Source organism: Mus caroli, unplaced genomic scaffold (assembly GCF_978045245.1).
Source record: "Mus caroli unplaced genomic scaffold, Mus_caroli_1 scaffold_14, whole genome shotgun sequence".
Taxonomy (NCBI): domain Eukaryota; kingdom Metazoa; phylum Chordata; class Mammalia; order Rodentia; family Muridae; genus Mus; species Mus caroli.
The window spans coordinates 70,548,510-70,567,921 of record NW_028227269.1 but is presented as its reverse complement, the minus strand read 5'-3'; the positions used below and the strand labels follow the sequence as shown (position 1 = coordinate 70,567,921).

The window sequence follows — 19,412 nt, the reverse complement described above, 5'->3', positions numbered from 1 at the left end:
CACACACATACACACACACTCACACTCTCATACACACACACACACACACACACACACACATACACACACACACACAGGGCGATGACAACTTTTAAAAGAACTTTGTTTCATAATTTCTTTCTTAATTTCAAGTCAGAATGAAAATGAATTTAAATATACTTTCTTGTATTTATTTGTATTTTTAAATCAGCATTCACAGTAACAGGTTCCTGTGTGCTGTTTCCATGCATAACTAGTTCTGGCTGAACCTAGTACTCAGGTGCTCCTCTCTCCCGTCTCCGAGACCCGCCCCCCCATGCCTTGTCCCCTGCTCACCCTGTCCATACAGGGTGCACTCATTTCCTCCTTCACATCACATGTGGTTTTGCTCCCAGTTCCCTCCTGTGAGGCCTCTCTGTCTGACTTCTACGGGCCCCTTTCTAGTTTCCTGCCACCTCTCCATCCCCTCTCCCACATGGAATGCACATTTAGAAAAGCGGAAAGCTTAGGATCTGCACAGAAGAGGTCGAGTCACACTTGATTTCCCAAGCCGGTGGCCCCACCTACTATTTCCACTTTCACTCATTTTCCTACAAATCTTATCACTTCTTTTTTTCTTTATGGTAGAATAAGGTTCAACCGTATCCACGTCCCACAATCCATTATCTATCCACAGATTAAAGGTTGAGGCTGAGTCCATCCCTTGCTCTTGGGAATAGAGCAGTGATAAGTGCAGATGTGTGCACATCTCTGTGCTAGGACATGGAACGGTACAGCTGAGTCATATGGCAGTTCTGTTTTTAAACACACATATTAGCCATTTGCATTTAAGAACTATCTGTTCAGTTAAAATTCCAACTCCCTTGAGCATTCGGTTATATGCAGGTGTTTTGTATTAATCAAATAATACATTCCTTGCAGAAGACCTTTGTAGATCATAACATGCTTTGAGAAACCAATTCTTAGCATGGTCAAAGTGGCCTTTTTATTTTATGATGGAAAAGTGACTCAATACTATTACGCCCATTTTTTGATCATTTAATTCTGAAAAAAATAACTACTTTTAATTTTATAGTTACAGTAGAACTAACATTACAGAGAGCAAAGTGAAATCATTTGTTGAATAATTCAAAGGATATCGTGAAAACCCCACTGTGCAAGCCCTGCCCCAGGAGGCTGAGGCAGTCTGGATCCAGAGGCTCAAGGTCACCCAGGGTACATCGTAACAAGACTGTCTTGGAAAAGCCACGCCTAACCAAACCAAACCAAACCCAAAATGCCCCTTGGGAAAACTAAGCTCTAGATAAGGGAGACTTTTAGGCCGGTGGTTCTCAACCTTCCACATCTAGGTTAGAAGGAAAAAAAAATCCACTTTGAGGCTGCATGCTAGACCAGCTTATCATGAGTATCCAGGGTGAGCTCAGGCACGTTTTGGTTTTTTAAAATTTCTACATGGCTCCAGTGAGCAGCCAAGTCCTTTAAATTCATAGTTTTGATAAATTAAACTCATCTAGAAGTCCACATTAAGAGAGTATTTTTGCCTTTCAAATTATTCAGGTCTGAATAGCAAAGTACTCTAGCCTTAAGTTGCAATGTGTCATGAAGACCTCAAACACGATGAAACCTGAACTAGGATGAGAGCTATTTTACAAATTTTATTATTTATTTTTATTATTTATTTATTTATGGCCCCCGATATCCTGAAGCGTGTTCTGTAGACCAAGGCTGGCATTTGATTTTCCAAGCCTGTAGCCCCACCTGCCTCTGCCTCCTGTTTTGCATATTTTTAATAAACACATTTTATCAAACTTTATTAACATGAATAATTAGCATGGCTATAACTTTGTTTCCATGAAGTAATTGAGTATCCCTAACAATCTCTGCCTTTGCAGAATTGTAACCTTTTTATCTTATGACTTCTCTTATACAGATTTTTTTTTTTTTTGGCTAGGACAGGACATAGGAAGGTAACTGTCAAAGGTTTCCAATGCAGTAGGCTCAGAGGTGGCACATCAGACATGTCACCTCTCACATGTGGATTCTTGAGCAACTCAGCATTTTAATATTCAGTAATAACCACAAAACCCAATTTTTTTCTTACAGGAAAGAAGCAAAAGAACCAAGAAATACTTCGCTTTTCCCCATCTGCTCATGCTAGGAGAATCACATTAAGCAGGATCTGCAAAATGATAAAGAAACAACCAAGAAGCCGGAAGAAGAGGCACAGGCCATGTGAGTGCTCTTAAGTTTGTTTTGTAGCATCAGTGGAAGCCTTCAGAGTTGCCATGAACAGACTTGGGGACTAACTTTTCAAATCACAAATGGACACACATGGCCAGATTTTTAGGCTAAGGGTCTTTGTTTCCATGGCTCTAACACGAGTCTCTCAAAGCCTTCAGAGTACGAACATGGCCACTTACCCATCCAAAACCAGCCACGGGGACCTTCTATGTATCTCATATTTCACTCTATCTCAGAGACTTCCAGTTATAAGATCCTGACTCAGAAATGTCATGACTGGAAAAAAGTCTCAGGATCAATAGAGTGTGGCCTATATATCTTGTTTTAAGAATATGAGAGAATGGAAGTGAGCATATTTATTCAGCAGACAAAAGAAATATGAGTCGTAATGTTTAACATTTTTAATTACTTCCATAATCACTGTAGCAAAAAAGAATTATCAGAACATTGAGTTATTTTACAGTTAAACTCTTTATTGTTTTCTTCTTTACAGGAACAATAATCTGAACAGATCTTCAACCAAACTGACTCTAAACAGAAAGTTCGTTATATAAATTATGCTTTATTTTTATAATATTACTAAACACTGTATTGGTGAAAATAAATAGCCATTGACAAAGACATCCTTTGTTTCTGTTTTTGCCATCACACTCCACAAGCACACCTGCCTTTGTAATTCCTCGAAGGTAAAAAGCCAAATGTATAGACAACAGAAGGCATAATGATGCCACAGCAGTTGAGTTCAGAATACACTTGTTAAAGGTTCTTCACAAAAAGCAGGGAGACACCATTAGCACAGGTGTACAGAAACATGGCCGTGCTCCAAAGAGCAATTACCCCTGCCTGTTTGGGCTTCCGGTGTGATAGCTAAGATAGGCATAGCACAGTAACAGGAGGCCCTGTAGTCTCCAAGTGTAACCACAAGGTCCAGTAAATCAAAAGATAAAGCACAAGCATTATAATACCTGGACAATCTTCTTCCCATGTATGAAAGAATGCTATTAATACATTTTAATTCTTCTTTACTTATTTTTAAGGAAGAATACTTTTCGGGATTTTTTTTTTTTTGGTTTGGCATTTTATATTCAATGTCCATTGGCCCCTTCTGAGAGTATCCTTGATGGTTCGGTAAATTTTGCAGTAAACAAGTAAAACAGAGCTGGTGTAGGTACCAAAGCCAAAAGCGGTAGGTCGTGTTCCAGCCTGTCCACTCTGGAGATGGAGACTATGCCATAGGCATGCAGTAGCCAGTGGCTGAAGAGAACGATAAGTCTTTTCTTCCTGACCAGGAGATCATAGCAGTTCTATGGGATCATTGGAAAGGAAAAGAGAAACAGATTAGCATACCCAGCTAAACCACTGCTCCTTACACACTCATGGCTGGGACTCTGAACTGGCCCAGTCCTCAGGTCTAGCCATCACACCGTCCACAGGGCCACACAGGCCCTCAGCAGCCATACTTGGCCTAGAGCCCTTCTCTGTGTTCTCGTCCATGTCACCATTTACTTGGGGAACATAAGTTTCCTGAGATAGACATGAACTAAAGAGGAAGTAAAGAGCATGCTCTCTCCATCCAGGCCCACTGCAGCTCCAGAGCCCTCACTCCCTGACTCTGAGGTCTCCGGTATCTGTCTGAATACACTCAAGACAACAGAAATGACTCATTTATTATCTGATTTTCTTTCAATCCTCAGTGCCATGTGATAACATGGAAAAACTTAAAGGATCAAATCTCTATAAAAGCAGCATCTAAATGTTCTAGTCAACACAGTGATGGAGAACGTTCAGTGGGTGACTCTTCACCTTTCCCTCACACGACAATCATTCATGGGCTCATCTAGCCTTGGACTGTCTGTCTCAGGATTCAGAGCCCTGTTTACTCCTGAGTACAGAGCTAACTGAAATATACCAACACCTTACAGAACAGACACACATGGGGGCAGAGAACCAAAGGAGTTTCAAGAGCTAGAAAAGCAGTGTTCATTTGTAACTATGCATATTCAAATATTTCAACACACCTTGACCTTTTCCTAGTTGAAGAAAAGTTAACCAATTTCCTATCTTCTCTAATTAATCCAGCTGCAAGGCTGATAACAATTACAAAGGAGCAATAAGCTGTCTACAACAGGGAAGGCTGAACAGCCACCATCAGAGCATTCCATTCGGTTCCTCCATTATCTACCTAAAGTATGGCCACACCTCACACTGTTACCAACGTATTGGAAGAAGTGGCGCCAACAGGCATCTCTCAAGAGTTAACATGTTTTCTCTGGTTGTCCTTTTGAACATAAGAAGTATGAAAACACACACGTTAAATGCCATGTGCGGCAGACCCGCCACAGCACAGCGTGGAAGGGTCTGAGCCTTAGTCCTTTAAATCCCGGGAGCTCTGCCCCAGATAGACCCTAGCAATGAGAGCTGCTGACGTGCTTAGTGGAAATGATGGGGTGAATGTGCTATCTTAAGATAAATAGGGGTTGAGAGCCACATAATCCGAGAGAGAATGACAGAAGAGATGCCCCGCACTGTCCACTGGTTAAAAGTCTCATGAATACACTTGTCCTGGGTAGGGATGCCAAATACAACATTACTTCTCACCAGGTGCTCATACTGCTAACTGCTTAATACCTTAGTTCCTTAAAAATAACATATTTTAAAAAGTGATGGTTCAGGTTAGAGACTGCTCCATTTTTACAAATTTTTCTTCATCTTGTTGGGTAAAAGCGCTGACTACTTCCCTAATTTCCCAAGGAAACATACAATGCAGCCCGCACAACCTCTCATAAAATTGACCAAGGAGATACAGGTAACATCAATTAGCCAAGAATCACTGAACCAGTTAGTGTACCTTACCATATCATATGTATTATTCCATTCAATTGTCAGCTTTTATTTAAAAACACACACACACACAAAACAAACAAACAAACAAACATAACAAAGGAAAACCAATTAATTTCCTACCTCTATTTCAGAAGCAGACATGTACACAGCCAGGGTAACCAGAGATAACACTAATATGATGTACGGGAAGGCGTAATCTGGAAAAGAGACAGACATTAGAAAGTAATCATGAGGCAGAACACAGCTCTTCCGGAGCCTTTCTCAGCCAGCTGGGGCCTGACAGCCAGTTCTCTGCGGATTACAAATACTTGTGGCCTTGTAGGCCACACAGTCTCTTCTCTACTCCCCAGCTTGTAGGTGTGATGTGCAATCAGCACAGAACACATGCCAGTGAGCAGCTCTGCCGCTGGTCTCATAAAATCTCAGAAGCAGATATCATTTCTACACAGTAACAAGTTTGTTTTTTTGAATTTTCTTCTCAATCTCTTAAAAATGTTAAACTTTGGCCACCTGTCAATAGCTCAGAGATGTGAGGCAGCTGAAGGATTCACTGAAAAGAATTAACTTCCCTCCCACGTGTCTAGGCTGCTACGAGCAGCTACGAACCAAACAAGAGGACTGAGGGACACCCAGTTCTTTGTGCTTTATGGTTCAGAAAAGGGATCTTGGTTGAGAAGACCAGAAGACCAAAAGAGTAATAACTCAGCTTTCACGGTCTTTAGAAAAGTTCATTTATTATCAAACGTTTTAGTTAATACTCCTTTGTCACACTGAAACCGTGGCTCAAGATTAAGTCCAAGCCAGAAGCTTGTGGCTGATCCCCTCGCGACCATCCCCAGTCCTTCTCTCCCCTAGGCCATTAATCCCCAGCACCTTAAACTACCAGATGTTGCCCAGTGAATTTTGCTCACCCTGCTGTATCTCCTTTAAAAACAAATGACTTATCCTTTTCCAAACTCCTACTTTGCTGTGAGGCCTGCGTGACTAACACAGCAGCCTGCAAATAAGAACCACTTGATGCGCCCTCCAAATGTGAGTGTTGGCTTGTTAGCAAAATGTGTGGAAATGAGGGAGTTATTTCTGCTACCTAAAGAAACACTTGCAATAGCTGTGATCTGGGAAGCAATGCTATCTGGCCACCTTCTTCTGAGTTAACATCCCAAACCTCCCCGATTCTATAGCTCTCCCCTTTCTTCCAGCTCCAAAGAGCTCCAGAAAGTTAAGCCAGAAGGATTGGACGCTTACTTGTAAGTTTACGTTTGAATTTGTGTATTTTAATTGCAGGACAAAATGAAACAAAAGCAGTACACAACGGCCAACCGGGCTCTCAGGTGAAAGTGATTTTCTGGCCTTCAACACACAAAGACTGAAGAGAACACCAGACAATAGCAGAGGAAGCCACGTAGGCCAGGGCCACCTGAGGCTTCTTAGGAGCCATGAGGAAACTCTAGCGGGCCAGACTTCCCAGGGGACTCTAATCTGCTTCCATTGAGATCCATCCCCACATAGAAGCCCAACATACTCAGGCTCGGGGTATCATCGGCAACAGCAGCGCCGGGCTCCTTTGGCCTCACCTCACTTCAGCATGGGGTGGGTTTGGCTGGACACGGTCTGGGGAGTCCTCAAGCCAGAAGCCAGAAGCAAGCAGAGAAACTTCTAACAGCAGTGCCCTGGATCCCTGATATCCTTGTGAGCCTTAGTCTTATACCACAGAGTCTGTACAATGGGATGATTGGGACTAATTGCCAGATGCCCTTTGACTGTCAAACAGTCCACTACAGAGCTGTCTCAAAGTGCCGGGCCTTCATGGCCTGAAGACGCTCATTAATACAGCAGATGAAGACACAAGCCCAGCAGAGACTACCGCCTCCTCGACCTTCTTATCCAAGGCAGCTTCCATGAGGGTGCAGACGGTCTCAAACTCCACCTTGTTCTCCTCTGGTAGCTCCGCATGCTTTGGCCATGAAGACCAGGCTCTTCCCATCAAACTCCTTGAGCTTCTGCATCCAGTACTTGCCAACGAGGCTGTCCCATAAACATCCATCTTTGTTCTCAGTATGTGCCCAGCTGCCCTCTGCTCTCACCAGAGTACAGAGTTTCCTTCATGCAGGACATGTGCTGACAGAGAAGCCAACTCCAGACTGAGAGATGTGACAGCCAGCTCAGCAGCTCAGAAAAGTGTCACTGCTTAGTGGAATCTCCAGGAATTCCAAGCCTTCGATTCTTAGGAGAAAGCCTCACAGAATCACTTATGGTTCACAGAGAAGAGCTCATGGCACTTCCATACAATGCTTTTGTGGAAACGTTTTTGCTGTTGGAGCATCTTGGGAGATTCTCAGAGGCAACCCTCAAAGTCAGCAGTGCCACAGACGGAACTGCATTATCTGGGCGTCAGCTCATCGCAGCTGTCCATGTTGAACACGGTGAACACAGAGTTCAAGGTTACTTCACTGCGTATTCTCAAAGAAGTCAGAAGAAGCTTGCCAAGGGGCCAAGGGTGCCACGCTGAGCTCCATCCTAACTCCAGACAAGCGCTTGCCTGACAAGCCTTCCCCTCACATACTGGAGAGGCTCTCACAGAAGCAGCCATATTCCTCCTGAGGGATGTGATCAGAATCTGCTCTAAAAGGGCTTGGTCCTGTTCAGCTTTTCCTGATTAATGTACTCATCCTGAAATTCCCTCATTTCTTCTCTTATTCTTAGTGTCGTCACCCTCGGCTGACCTTCAGTCTGAGGCTTCTCTTCACTTTCTTCTCTTCCTCTATTTTGTCTCTACCACCCCATCACTCACGTGATCTCCTATTCCTTCTCCAGACGGAGGGAAGCAGGGTAACTGTTAACTGTGTTTCTCGCTGCTTCTTTGACCCACCTCTAACTATTCCATTTGGTCTTCTTTGAGGCAGATCACTTTTATACTCCAACCATGGGTTCACCCTGGTCTACACAGCCAGTGAAGGCTCCACCAGCATAGAACTCGCAGGCAGGCTGCTCCATCAGCATTGTGCTTTGTGACCTCAAACAAGTCTTTGCCACAAGAAAGGAAGAACAAAGTCCAACACCAAATGGCCCAATCATGAACATATCTGCAACAGCCTGAGAGCTTCCTTCAGTATTTCAGTCAGACTTAGCAATGGTTCCCAAATTATCAATAAGCTCAACCTTGGTCACACCAATGCCTGAGTCCACCGGATTCGGAGAGTGCTCCTGTGGGTTAGGAATGTCAACTTTCAGCTCTTTACTGATGTCTATCTAAAGCAGGGTAGGCTGAGCTCGTCTGTGACTCACATGCAGGCACCTAGACATTGAGGGTGTGACTCAAAAGTGGCTGGGTGACAGTACTTAACTCCAGCCTAGACAGTCCCTCCAAACACCTACTATAAATTACTATCTATGACCTCTTGAAGATTCTGAATACTTAAAACAAATTCTCTTTTCCCAATCTACTTATTTCCACTTGTTTACCCATCTATCAGTTATTTAAAGACAAGGTTACTTTATCATATTTTCAGTTTATTACCAAACCTTTATTCAATTCGTTCCTTGCTTTAATAACGCCTGCCTTTGAAATGGCCCCACATTCCTAGCATCAGGCTGTGAGGCAGGCAGGCAGGCAGGCAGGCAGGCAGGCAGGCAGGCAGGCTATGCCCACTGCTGGTCCCCACATTCCTAGCATCAGGCTGTGAGGCAGGCAGGCAGGCAGGCTCTGCCCACTGCTGGTCCCAACATCCCTAGCATTAGGCTGAGGCAGGCAGGCAGGCTCCGCCCATTGCTGGTATCTCCAAGCAGATCCCCAGCTTGTCTCCTCTGACGATCCACTGTTATTTAATCCATCAAGTTATCTTTCCAAAATGCAAATCTGTTCATGTCACTCTTCTACATAAGTCCTTGTCGGGTCCCTGTGGTTTGAATGGGAATGATCCCGTTGGCTCAAGTGTTTGAATACTCCAGTTGGTGGTGCTATCTGGGATGTTGAGGAGGTGTGGCCTTGTCAGTGGTGTGTCACTGGGGTCTGACTTTGAGAATTTAAAGAGTAAGGCCATTTCTACTTCATCTCTGTTTCCTGCTTGCAGTCTGACATGTGAGCTCTCAGCTATTCTCGCTGCCATATCTATCCCCTGCTGCCACAATTCCCAGCCTCAATGGACTTGCCTTGGTCATGGTAGTTTATCACAGCAATAAAAACTAATAAAGTCCTAATATCAAAGCAAGCAAATAACCAGAGTGGGCTGAAGCTAACAGGGAAGGCTAGGAGCTGGATGGAGCTATGTGTTCTCAGACACTTTGCAACTAAATGAAGCATGATCTGTGAGCTGGAACATGAGTGACAGATCCCCAGGAGCCTCCAATTTCCTCTTAAACCAAATTACATTACTGAGCTGTAGAGTGCCCGTCCCTGCTTGGTCCTGGACCAAGAGATTTGTCCTCTGCTTCTTGGAAGACTTCTTAGAAAAGACACCATGCAACCTTTTTGGAAAATGGAAATATACTCAAAAGACCCCTCCTATGTTTCCCTGGCTATTTGGAAATCTCTGCTTTTGCTCCTAATGCTATGATTTAGCCTTATAACAATGATACTCCTATTCTTCTAACACAATTCAACCCAAAGTTGCTAAACAAATTATCTTAAGAGACATCTTCTTTAACGATTTGAAGAATAAAGGATTTTTGCAAGGAACCTTAGAAATCTAAGACAACAGCAAACAATACTTATTGACAACATAATTTTTCATCCATTATATATAAAGCTTTTTAAATTTTTATGCTCAGAATTTTTTAATCTTCCAGTTTAGTTACAAACTTCAGTTTCAATTTGTTGAGAAATTCTATTCCATTCTGTTTTTAATAACATTATGTTTCATCAGAAATCTATACTAAAGCCTACCTTTCAAAGATTAAAGGATGACTTTAAAGAAAGAGTTATAAAGTTTAGTTGGGAGGAAAACAGTGACTTTTCCTCATGAAACTTACATAAGAGGCCCCCACCGACCGCTTGCAGCACGGTCAGGATGGGGAAGAAGTAAAGAGCTGCGTAAATACTTTTGAAGCGGTCAGACTTCCCGAGTCCGCATGCGATCTTCTTCACCAGGAGAGGCCGCAGAAGCATCATTAACACCAAGCAGAACGCGTAATAAACAAACACGATGGTGTACCTGTAAAACAAGGAATTTGTGACATCGATATGTGCAGAACCTTTATCCTTGATGGTCTTAAATCAAAGACTTAAAAGGGGATTTAAACTCTGTTTCAACCACCCACTAAGATACTCAGCCTGGTGAAGAAGAACAAGCAAACACACACACTGTCTTGTTGGTTGTTTGTTGTCTGTTTATGAGACTTGGTGTATTTGAAAATATGTCTCCTAGCAGCCTTCAGATGAAGATGTAGAACTCTCATGCCTGCCTGGATGCTGCCATGCTCCTACCTTGATGAATCTGGACTGAACCTCTGAACCTGTAAGCCAGCTCCATTTAAATGTTGTCCTTATAATAAAAGTGGCCTTGGTCATGGTGTCTGTTCACAGTAGTAAAACCTTAATTAAGACATGATGTTTCCTCTTATTATACTCTGTATGCATCCAGAGAAGAAAATAATTTCTACTACCTCACCTGTAAGTTCACAATGATCAATCTTGAAATCAGTGAAATCTACAACCATTTCTTTCTCAGCAGTCTTGGGTCTAAGTAAATACTCACAGTGGGTAGACGGCTTCGTGAGTGCAGTGCACCGTGGTGACGTAATCTGGACTTGGGTTGTAAAGCATCGTGTACCAATCAGAAAGCATCAGAACACGGCAGGAACGGATGTAAAGGACGCCCACGGGATCACTCACGAGTAAGGTGATGATAGCTGCCATGGTGCATTCAAAGAGCGCGGTGATGTGCTGGAAAAGAGCACTGGAGCTGCAGGAACAGGACCGTGTCAGTCTTCAGTCGGGTATGTGGGCCGGACAGGGTTTCTCTGTGTAGCCCTGGCTGTCCTGGAACTCACTCTATAGCCCAGGCTGGCCTCGAACTCAGAAATCCACCTGCCTCTGCCTCCCAAGTACTGAGGTTAAAGCAGGTGTGTGTTTAAAGACAGGGCCCTAAATGTTTCCGTGACAATCCTGAAACTACACTCTTCAAAGTGCACAGAAGCTAATCACATCAGCACCTCAGACAACCCTGTTGCTACAGTCTGAAGGTCTGCCATTCTAAAAGATTAGTCTGTTCATGGAGGGAGTCAGGGCTGTCTTTGTCCCTTCTGCCATGTGAGGGCACAGAGAGAGAGAGAGTGCACCGGATCTATATCCTGGTGAGCCATTTCACAGTTTCCACAGATGCAAGCAGAATATTTCCAGAATAACAGGGTGTCATGGCTCATGGCTGTAATCTCAGCACTGGGGAGGCTTGGGCAAAAGGATTACCACAAAACTGTGATCAGCCTGGGCTACGCAGTGAGATACACGTAGGCCTAGACTACAGAGTGAGATCCTGTCTCAAAACATTAACTAATTAATTAATCGACAGCCTAATTATTATTTACCTAGTTAATTAGCTAGTCAATTATGTAATTAAGTACCTGGTTACTTAATTAACTAGTTAATTAATTTAATTAAAAACCTATGTGCATTATGTATACTCATGATGCCTGGGGCCTGTGGTAGTCAGGAGAGGGTATCAGATCCACTGCAACTGGAGCTATGGATGAGGGGGTTGGTGCCCTAGGACTGGAGCTCCAGACAACGTTGTAAGCCACCATGTGGATATTAGGTACCAAACCTCCATCTTTTGCAAGAGTAACTACTGTCCTTAACCACTGAGCCATCCCTCCCCTCAGTCACTTTTTGAAAGAGTAGAATCCTTGGGATTGCTTCCCTTGAGTATTTTCTGGATTCCAGTTACAGCCTTAGGGTCACTGAGAACTCCTACTGAGCAGCACTGGAATACCCCTGAGATAAGAACACTGCGTGCACAGTGTGAATAAGCACACGCTGTATGATCTGAGCGACACGGGCTCCTTATAATTCATACTTCTAGAGTAAAAGCCAAACCTACCTAACGACAGGAATCTCTTCATCACATTTCAATCCATCTAGAGTCAACCATGTGATCTTTGAAAATAAAAGTGGATTCCAAAACTCCACTTATAAAACTATGGTCATATACTGCATGGTGTGTCAGTCTATGAAGTCCACGTACATGACAGTGGCCCCACGGGTCTGTGTTCTCCATGTACCTTGTGGCTGTTGTGTAAGTGATGCCTGCACAGCAGCAGGAGCATTTAATGATACACTCCTCAGATCTGTGTCACTTCACCTGACCTCAAGATCTCTTCTGCATCTCAAGAAAAACCCTCCTTCCCACTGTTCTCTTATATCCCGGCATGGCCACGCTAAACTGCTTCCAGTTCCTCTGCACCTCCACATATATGGACAGGCTCTACCCTCTACCTCAAGACGTGTTTCATCTATGCGGATAACCTTCCGCTCTTTACCGTCAGCTCTGGAACTATGCCCTGTCGGAGCGCAGTCCAAAGAGTGACACATGGTGAACAATGCCTTGGGGAACTGTGAGCAAGGCTCCAGGGATAAAAGCAGAGGCCTCTCACCTCAGGCGCATTTTGTTCCCTGGGTTGTTCCTGGATGTGACTTCATCCCGTGACCCACATCTACATTTAATGTATAAGACATGTTACTCTCGTCAGATGTCAGAACATGGCTGTAGAACCTGATCTGGTCAGTGTGCCCTGAATCTGGATACGGCCTTCTGCCTTGCTTTCGTGCTTTCTCAGCTATAATCAGTGTATGTGCTTAAGCTGCCTGTGCTGAGGAAGGTCTGGAAAGGGCTGCTGTGTTAATATCTAGTATGTGCCTACTGGGGTTCATTTACATGTTTTTCTGACCTCAAATGCTCCTCCTTGAGTCATTGCTTCCTTTGTTACATTCGTGTATAAAAGTACACTGAAGCTGAAGTCAGGCTGCAGGTTGCCCCACTCTTCCAGCTCCTCGGTCCCAGACAGCTGACAATGTCCCAGCTTTATGAATGGCCTATGACACTCCTCAGCCCCGAGCCTCTGGACCCAGCCTTCCTCCTCTGTCAGTCTCCCATTAGTGTTCATTTTTCAGTCACACCACGTTCATTTCTGCCTCTGTAATGTCAGGCAGCAAAAAGGGTTTAGAGAAAGTAAAACCTCCAAAGCAGGAAAAACTCATGTAAGTGAAGAATTAACACTACTAAGGCTCAAGCCGGGCGTGGTGGCGCACCCCTTTAATCCCAGCACTCGGGAGGCAGAGGCAGGCAGATTTTCTGAGTTCGAGGCCAGCCTGATCTACAGAGTGAGTTCCAGGACAGCCAGGGCTACACAGAGAAACCCTGCCTCGTAAAACAAAAAAACAAAAACAAAAACAAAAACGAAAAACAAAATTAAACAAAACAAAAAAACCTACTAAGGCTCAGACAGCTAAGGAAGACTGCCTCCCCCTAGAGGACCAGGAACATGTTTGTCAAGAGCCTCCACAATCTGGCCTCCGTCTACCTTCAGTATTACCTTTCCTTCATTTACAACCTACCCTTGACCACTTCAGCTCACATGACCCTCCACATCACCAGTCAGTCTTTCTTCTACCAAAACACTCTTAGCTTTTCTCCTTAAGTCTTTTGGATCCCATTAAGGCATACTCTTTCTCTTGATTCTCTCTGATTCCTAAGTGTTTTGTTGACAAGAGTATTTCACTACATCTCTAAGATAGGTTTATATTATCATCAGATACCAGTCTGCCTTCTCTACTTCTTCTATCTCTTCCTTTAATTTTCCAAACATAAATTACACTGTACCAGAATTTTCCCCCAATTAATTTAAATATTAATACAAGAAGCCTGTGATTGGGCAGTGGAAAAGGAAGGCGGGCAGAGATTTTTAGAGAGAGGAAAGAGAGAAGGAAGGAAGATGGAGAAAGAGAAAGACGATACAGATTCCGTGTGGCTTTAAATAGCCACAGGTAGCTATGAATATCTTATAAGGGATGGATAATTATAGGACAATTTGTCTTATCTAGGTGGGCAATTTATATCAATATTAATTGGCTCTGAGTTCACTGTGTGGCATTTTGTGGGATAAGAGTCTACTGATATAAATCTGACATATGAATTACAAGCCTCTAGAGTTTTGATTTTACAGGGTTACTGGGATTTGGGACCACTGACCACAGCAGGTGGATGGCTGGGAATGTGAGCAGAATCCGCAGCAAGAGCCATGATTGGTCTTAGCATGAGGCTAGCCATGGAGGCGGCAGGGTCGCTGGGCCAGCGATAGCTTGGGATGGTGACATTTTTTAATACTTCCGGCAACATACACTGCTCAATAAATGCGCCAACAGTGCATTGGTCAGCTTTCATAATCATACTAGATCGTTATCATTAAAAAGTTATAAAGTATTTGTTCTAAAACAGTAATAGCCTGTGACTATACCCAACTTTTGCAGAAACTCCGTATTATCATTGAGAAATAATGTTCTTTCAAGAGCCCTGAGAGAAACATTAAGGAGAACATTACTAACGCACACTAAGACGTGCCCTATTATTGCTTTCTTATTACAGGGAAGAAACAGAAAGAAAAAGAAAAAGAGAAAGTTGTCCCCTTTGAAACAGGCTGAGTCACAGAAGACTGTGACTTGACATGACAATAAGTCGTCCTTCCCCCGGCATTAGTCTAGGCAGATACAATCACACATGCTCACCTCTTTTTCCCCGAGTACCATTCAATGAAGAACCAATGCAGAACAAGGGGAAGCATAGCCATAAAGCCCAGATAGAGCCAGTCGTAAAGTTCTGGGGACTCTGTGCAAGGCTGACAGTACTTCTGTGCATTGGTCCTCTGTCCTCTTGGGCATACCTACAACAGGTATAAATACTGTTTTATACACAAATACTGTTTTAGGATCATACTATAAGGGAGTCCACTGTATTTTAATCATCTTAGTATGCATGTGTAGCTTTTGAAAATTAACAAAGAAAACCAAACCTATAAGCAGAATAAGAAGAAATCCCAAAGAGAAGCCACTTCAAGAAATCCACATCACCTGTGCTATGTATAAAATGCTAATGAAGAGTCTTTTCATTTCATTGCTAAAGTAGCTAGCTAATATTCAGTGAAAAACCTTGTCAGTAACGTCATACAAAGACTACTGCACAAGTATTCTGGAGTTGGCATGTTAATTCACTATGCCAAACACTTTGCTAAATTACTAAATAGTACTTAGACATTATAAAGTATCTTTTAATATCTGTGACTATCAAGAAAGGTTTAATATAGTTATCACCATGCCAATATAAACAAGGTTTTTATTAATACCATATTCTTATACATTCATGAATATATTTAACAAAAAAAAATCTACATGCACAATGTTTCCAGAACAAACAAATCTTACAATGAAATAATATCAACATAGGACTTACCCCACATTCTCCATAGATTTCACTTGAGCCATTTTTAAATAATAGGGTCTTCCCACAGTAGAGTCCAAGGCATGCTGGTTGAATATCGACAGCTTTTTAAAAACAAATGCCAGTATAGTAACATCTTTTGTGATTATAAACAAGAGTAGCCTGAGAACAGCTGAAGTAACTGACGACAAATATCTCAGCCTCACTTTAAAAATACGTAACAGACAAGTCTTGACGCACTGTCACACTGTGACGGCACGGAAGTTATACTTGCATCTCGCTGCTCACCTGGAGCCTCCTATTCCAACCAGCACAGCAGGTTCTAGCCCCAGACATCTAACCCTGAATCTTCCCAATGGCTCTAGGAAGCCAGTCCCTATGATTGGAGTTTAGAGTTTCATTGGTTATAAGGTCATAAGAACAATTATTTTATTTTATTTTTGAAATCCCTGATAGGGGCCAGAGAGGTAGCTCTGGTAAAAACGCTTGATGAGGACACCTGACTAACTCAGGACTCTTGACTTCTAGAGCCCATGGTAAAGAGGACTCCAGAGAGCTGTCTCCTGACCTCAATGTGTGGGCTGTAACAGGCACACCCCAGCCCCATGCCTCTCATACACCATACACAAGCACACAATTTAAAAAATTAATTAAAAGAAATCACGGGGGCTGGAGAGATGGCTCAGCGGTTAAGAGGCACAGACTGCTCTTAACCAAAGGTCCTGAGTTCAAATCCCAGCAACCACATGGTGGGTCACAACCATCCTTAATGAGATCTGATGCCCTCTTCTGGTGTATCTGAAGACAGACAGTGTACTCACATACATAAAATAAATAAATAAAACGTAAAAAAAAAAAAGAAAGAAAGAAAGAAAAGAAAAATCACGGATAGAAGGCCACTTGTAGTGAGAATTCTGGAATTTTTTTTTTTTTAAACATCAAAATACTATGCTTTCATTTTAGTCTCAGGCATGGGATGTAAGGCTGCTTCACAGCAGCTGACTGTGATTTGCCTCAGGCTCTAGCAGAAAGTTCCTGCAGTTGTGTGACATTTAGGATTCTGGAAACTCTTCAGAGAGTAATGGTAGGGCTCTGAGAGGCAGGGTAGGGGTGGTTTGGTCCTTCAGGAGGTTTGGGTGCAGTTAGTGGCTATGTTCAAAGAAGAAACAAGAAGAAATTCAAGGAGCTCTGTTCCCCTCCCCCATCCTTCCTTCTCTCCTATCTGGTGGCAGGGGGTGAAACTGGGAGAAAGGAGGGCCAGAGAATGTATGTCGGGAAAAAGAATCTGCAAAGCAGCAAAGGCCAGCTACAAGCAAAGAAGAAGCAAGAAAAAAAATTAATTCAGAAATCTTTACTATCTACCCCACCCCACCCGGCCTGTGCATCTTTCTCTCCTATCTATTGATAAGGGGGGTAAAACTGGGGGACAAAGATAAGAAAAAAAGAGCCCACAAAGTAGCTGGTCTTTACCAGCTACAGTCACTATTCTTCATTTGGCCAAATAGAGACACTGGGCACACAGACTCATTTTTTATTCATAACAGAAATGCTGAATTGTCCACATTCTGAAAAGAGAATTTCAGAGCAGAAGGTAGGTCTTTAAAACAAATCAATTCCCCTCCATATAAAAGCATTAGCCTAGTTTTTATTATTTTTGAGGAGAACAAGGGTAAATTCCATCAGTGCTGGCACTGAGCTTCTGGCCAATTACTTGAGAACAATCAATTTCTTGCAATCAATTTCTTAAAGGGATGAGGGAAATTAAAAACAGCTCTTTTAAGACAAAACCCCAAGAATCTCCAAATTATCTAAGACTTCATCTAAGAGAAATTACTCTTCTGTATCAGTGACACCTGATTCTCCACACCATATCTGGAAAATGCTGCTCAAAGCCACAAAGATACTCAAGAGGACGATGGCAGTGAGGCTGCCTTCTGTAAGAATCTGCCATATGCTATGAAATGAACCCAAAACAATGCTGGCCTACGTGTGAATTTACACATTTTATTATTGCTGAACAATAATTTCCTCAGATTTTTCATGTGGAGACTCTGGTTAAAAGACCCTTTCTCCTTTCAAATTCCTGGAGACCAGTTTTGGGGTTTTTTGGTTTTTGGTTTTGTTTGGTTTTGGGTTTTTTTGTTTTTTGTTTTTTGTTTTGGACTTACGTTGCTGAGGGAAAACAGAAAAAAGTCTGAAATGTCTCATGTTTGATATTTTCACCATACCAAGTATCTGACATCTTTAAAAAAAAAACATTCTTCTTTATTTTATAATCTTAAAAACAAACTTTTATTATTATAGTATTGTGTTTTCATGTGTATTTGTGTTTTGCCTGCATTTATGTCTGTGCACCATGTACCAGCCAAGTGCCCACAGAGGCCAAAAGAGGAAAGTCAGGAAGGGATATAGGATCCATTGAACTGCAGTTACTAAGGGTCCTGAGCCGCTGTGTAGGTTCTGGGGATCAAACCCCACGAAAAGCAGCAAGTGCTCTTAATCACTGGGCCACCTCTCCAGCCAATCCTTAACACCTTTTTTTAACGCAACTGAACTGTAATGAGAAGGAAGTACCTTCTCCATGGGCTTTGCGTCTAAAAGATCTCAAAACCAAGGCCAACAAACCAAAGCTCATTTACCTAACAAGACGAATCTGTACAACCTTTCATAGCCTTTGGTGAGCTATAGCTAAAATGTTGTCCTTGGTTTTTTCTGCAGCAGTCTAGACCCTTTGTGAAAGGCTTAATGTATTTACATTTGATGTCCAGTGTAAAAGTGCACGCCTTTCAACTCAGCCCTATGGAGGCAGAGGCAGGTGGATCTCTGCGTTCGAGGTTAGCCAGGTCTACAGAGCAAGCTCCAGGTCGACTAAGGCTACAAGGACAAACCCTGTCTTGAAAAACAAGTATTACATTTGAGGTTGAAAAAGCAAGTATCGTAGCAATTAGCTTCTGCTTCCTTGTCCTGTTCTAACTCTGCTTCTAATTCTAAAGTCAAGCACCAGAAATGCTTTCCTGGACAAGAACAAAGGGACTGAAGGAAGGAACACAGGAAGAAGGAACACAGGAAGATCACAACAAAGCCTCAGCCTGTAATTCTGCACACGCGCTCTTCTCCAGCCATTCTGGAGCAGACTATCCTAACACCGAGAGAAGTCAGAGCCTGGGCTCAGCGCAGCCAAGGGCCAGGCTGCTCGCTGCAGCAGAGCTGTCGGCCCGGAGGCGAGCCCAAGACAATGCGAGGAAAAGCAATAGGAAAAAAGGACAGAGACACGCCCGCAGACTAATCGACCACTTACCCATTGGCCACACTAGGTTCCCCTGAGAAGCCGGGGATCAGCGGGTCCGAACGCAGCGCCCGAACATCCGGGCCACAGCGCTCCCAGCCGCTCCGCCTCCCGCTAGCCTGGCAAGCGCGCTGGAACCCCGCCCCTGCTACATTCGGCTCCGAGTCCCGCCCCACCACCGCTTCCCCTGCTAGGGGTGTCGGGGGGTGCACGCGGCAGACTTCCAGGTCTAGGATTCCCAGAAACCTAGTTTCCTAATCTGGGCTTGGAAGCCCCTCTCTCGCTTCCGGGTTTGAGCTCAGAGGCTCCACCTTTTCCGGGTCCAGACTCAGGTCTCGTCCCCGCCCTGCCTCCAACTTGAACTGGTCTCCACCGCCTCCAGTGTCTCTTGGAAGGGGCCCTGAGGTCCCGCCCCCGTTTCCTAGACGAAGCTCGTAGCCCCGCCCACCCCGTGCATTCAAGTCGCCGAGGCCTCATCCTACCCTGCATTGACGTCTCCGAGGACCGCCCCCGTAGTGCGGGCCAGTTTTCTAGGCACCGCCTCCGCCGAGTATTCTCTGGAGCCCCGCCCTCATTTTATGGGCTACTTTTCTAGGCCCTGCCCCTGCCGCGTGTCTAGTCTCCGAGGCCCCGCCCCC

General features: G+C 43.7%; 2 protein-coding genes across 4 annotated transcripts in view; one reads left to right on the top strand and one right to left on the bottom strand.

The window, feature by feature from the left end:
* The window catches only part of Ccdc175 (coiled-coil domain containing 175), a 76,483-nt gene extending 73,710 nt beyond the window's left edge, over positions 1-2,773 (top strand). For both annotated transcript variants that reach the window (XM_085830439.1, XM_085830440.1), the window contains 2 exons: positions 2,083-2,211; positions 2,714-2,773. In XM_085830439.1, the coding sequence (XP_085686565.1) occupies positions 2,083-2,211; positions 2,714-2,715 (131 nt within the window). In that variant the 3' untranslated portion in view covers positions 2,716-2,773. The remainder of the gene's footprint in view (positions 1-2,082; positions 2,212-2,713) is intronic.
* On the bottom strand, positions 2,607-19,122 carry Jkamp (JNK1/MAPK8 associated membrane protein). Of its 2 annotated transcripts, none has more exons than XM_021179466.3 (7): positions 18,787-19,122; positions 15,501-15,592; positions 14,780-14,934; positions 10,758-10,964; positions 10,033-10,214; positions 5,185-5,261; positions 2,607-3,524 (listed from the first exon to the last, which is right to left on the bottom strand). In XM_021179466.3, exons 1-7 carry the CDS (start codon positions 18,788-18,790, stop codon positions 3,306-3,308), a joined length of 936 nt encoding a protein of 311 aa, XP_021035125.1. In that variant the 5' UTR covers positions 18,791-19,122; the 3' UTR covers positions 2,607-3,305. The 2 variants fall into 2 exon arrangements, with proteins under 2 accessions (XP_021035125.1, XP_021035126.1); XM_021179467.3 differs by having other exon boundaries at positions 15,501-15,574.
* Between the last annotated feature and the right edge of the window lie 290 nt (positions 19,123-19,412).

Bases quoted from the DNA above. Each gene is read 5' to 3' on its own strand.
- Jkamp (XM_021179466.3), bottom strand. The intron at 10,965-14,779 runs GTGAGCATGTGT...CTGTTCCTGCAG, and splicing joins TGGTACTCGGGGAAAAAGAG to CTCCAGTGCTCTTTTCCAGC. The intron at 10,215-10,757 runs GTGAGTATTTAC...CTTGTTTTACAG, and splicing joins CACGAAGCCGTCTACCCACT to GTACACCATCGTGTTTGTTT.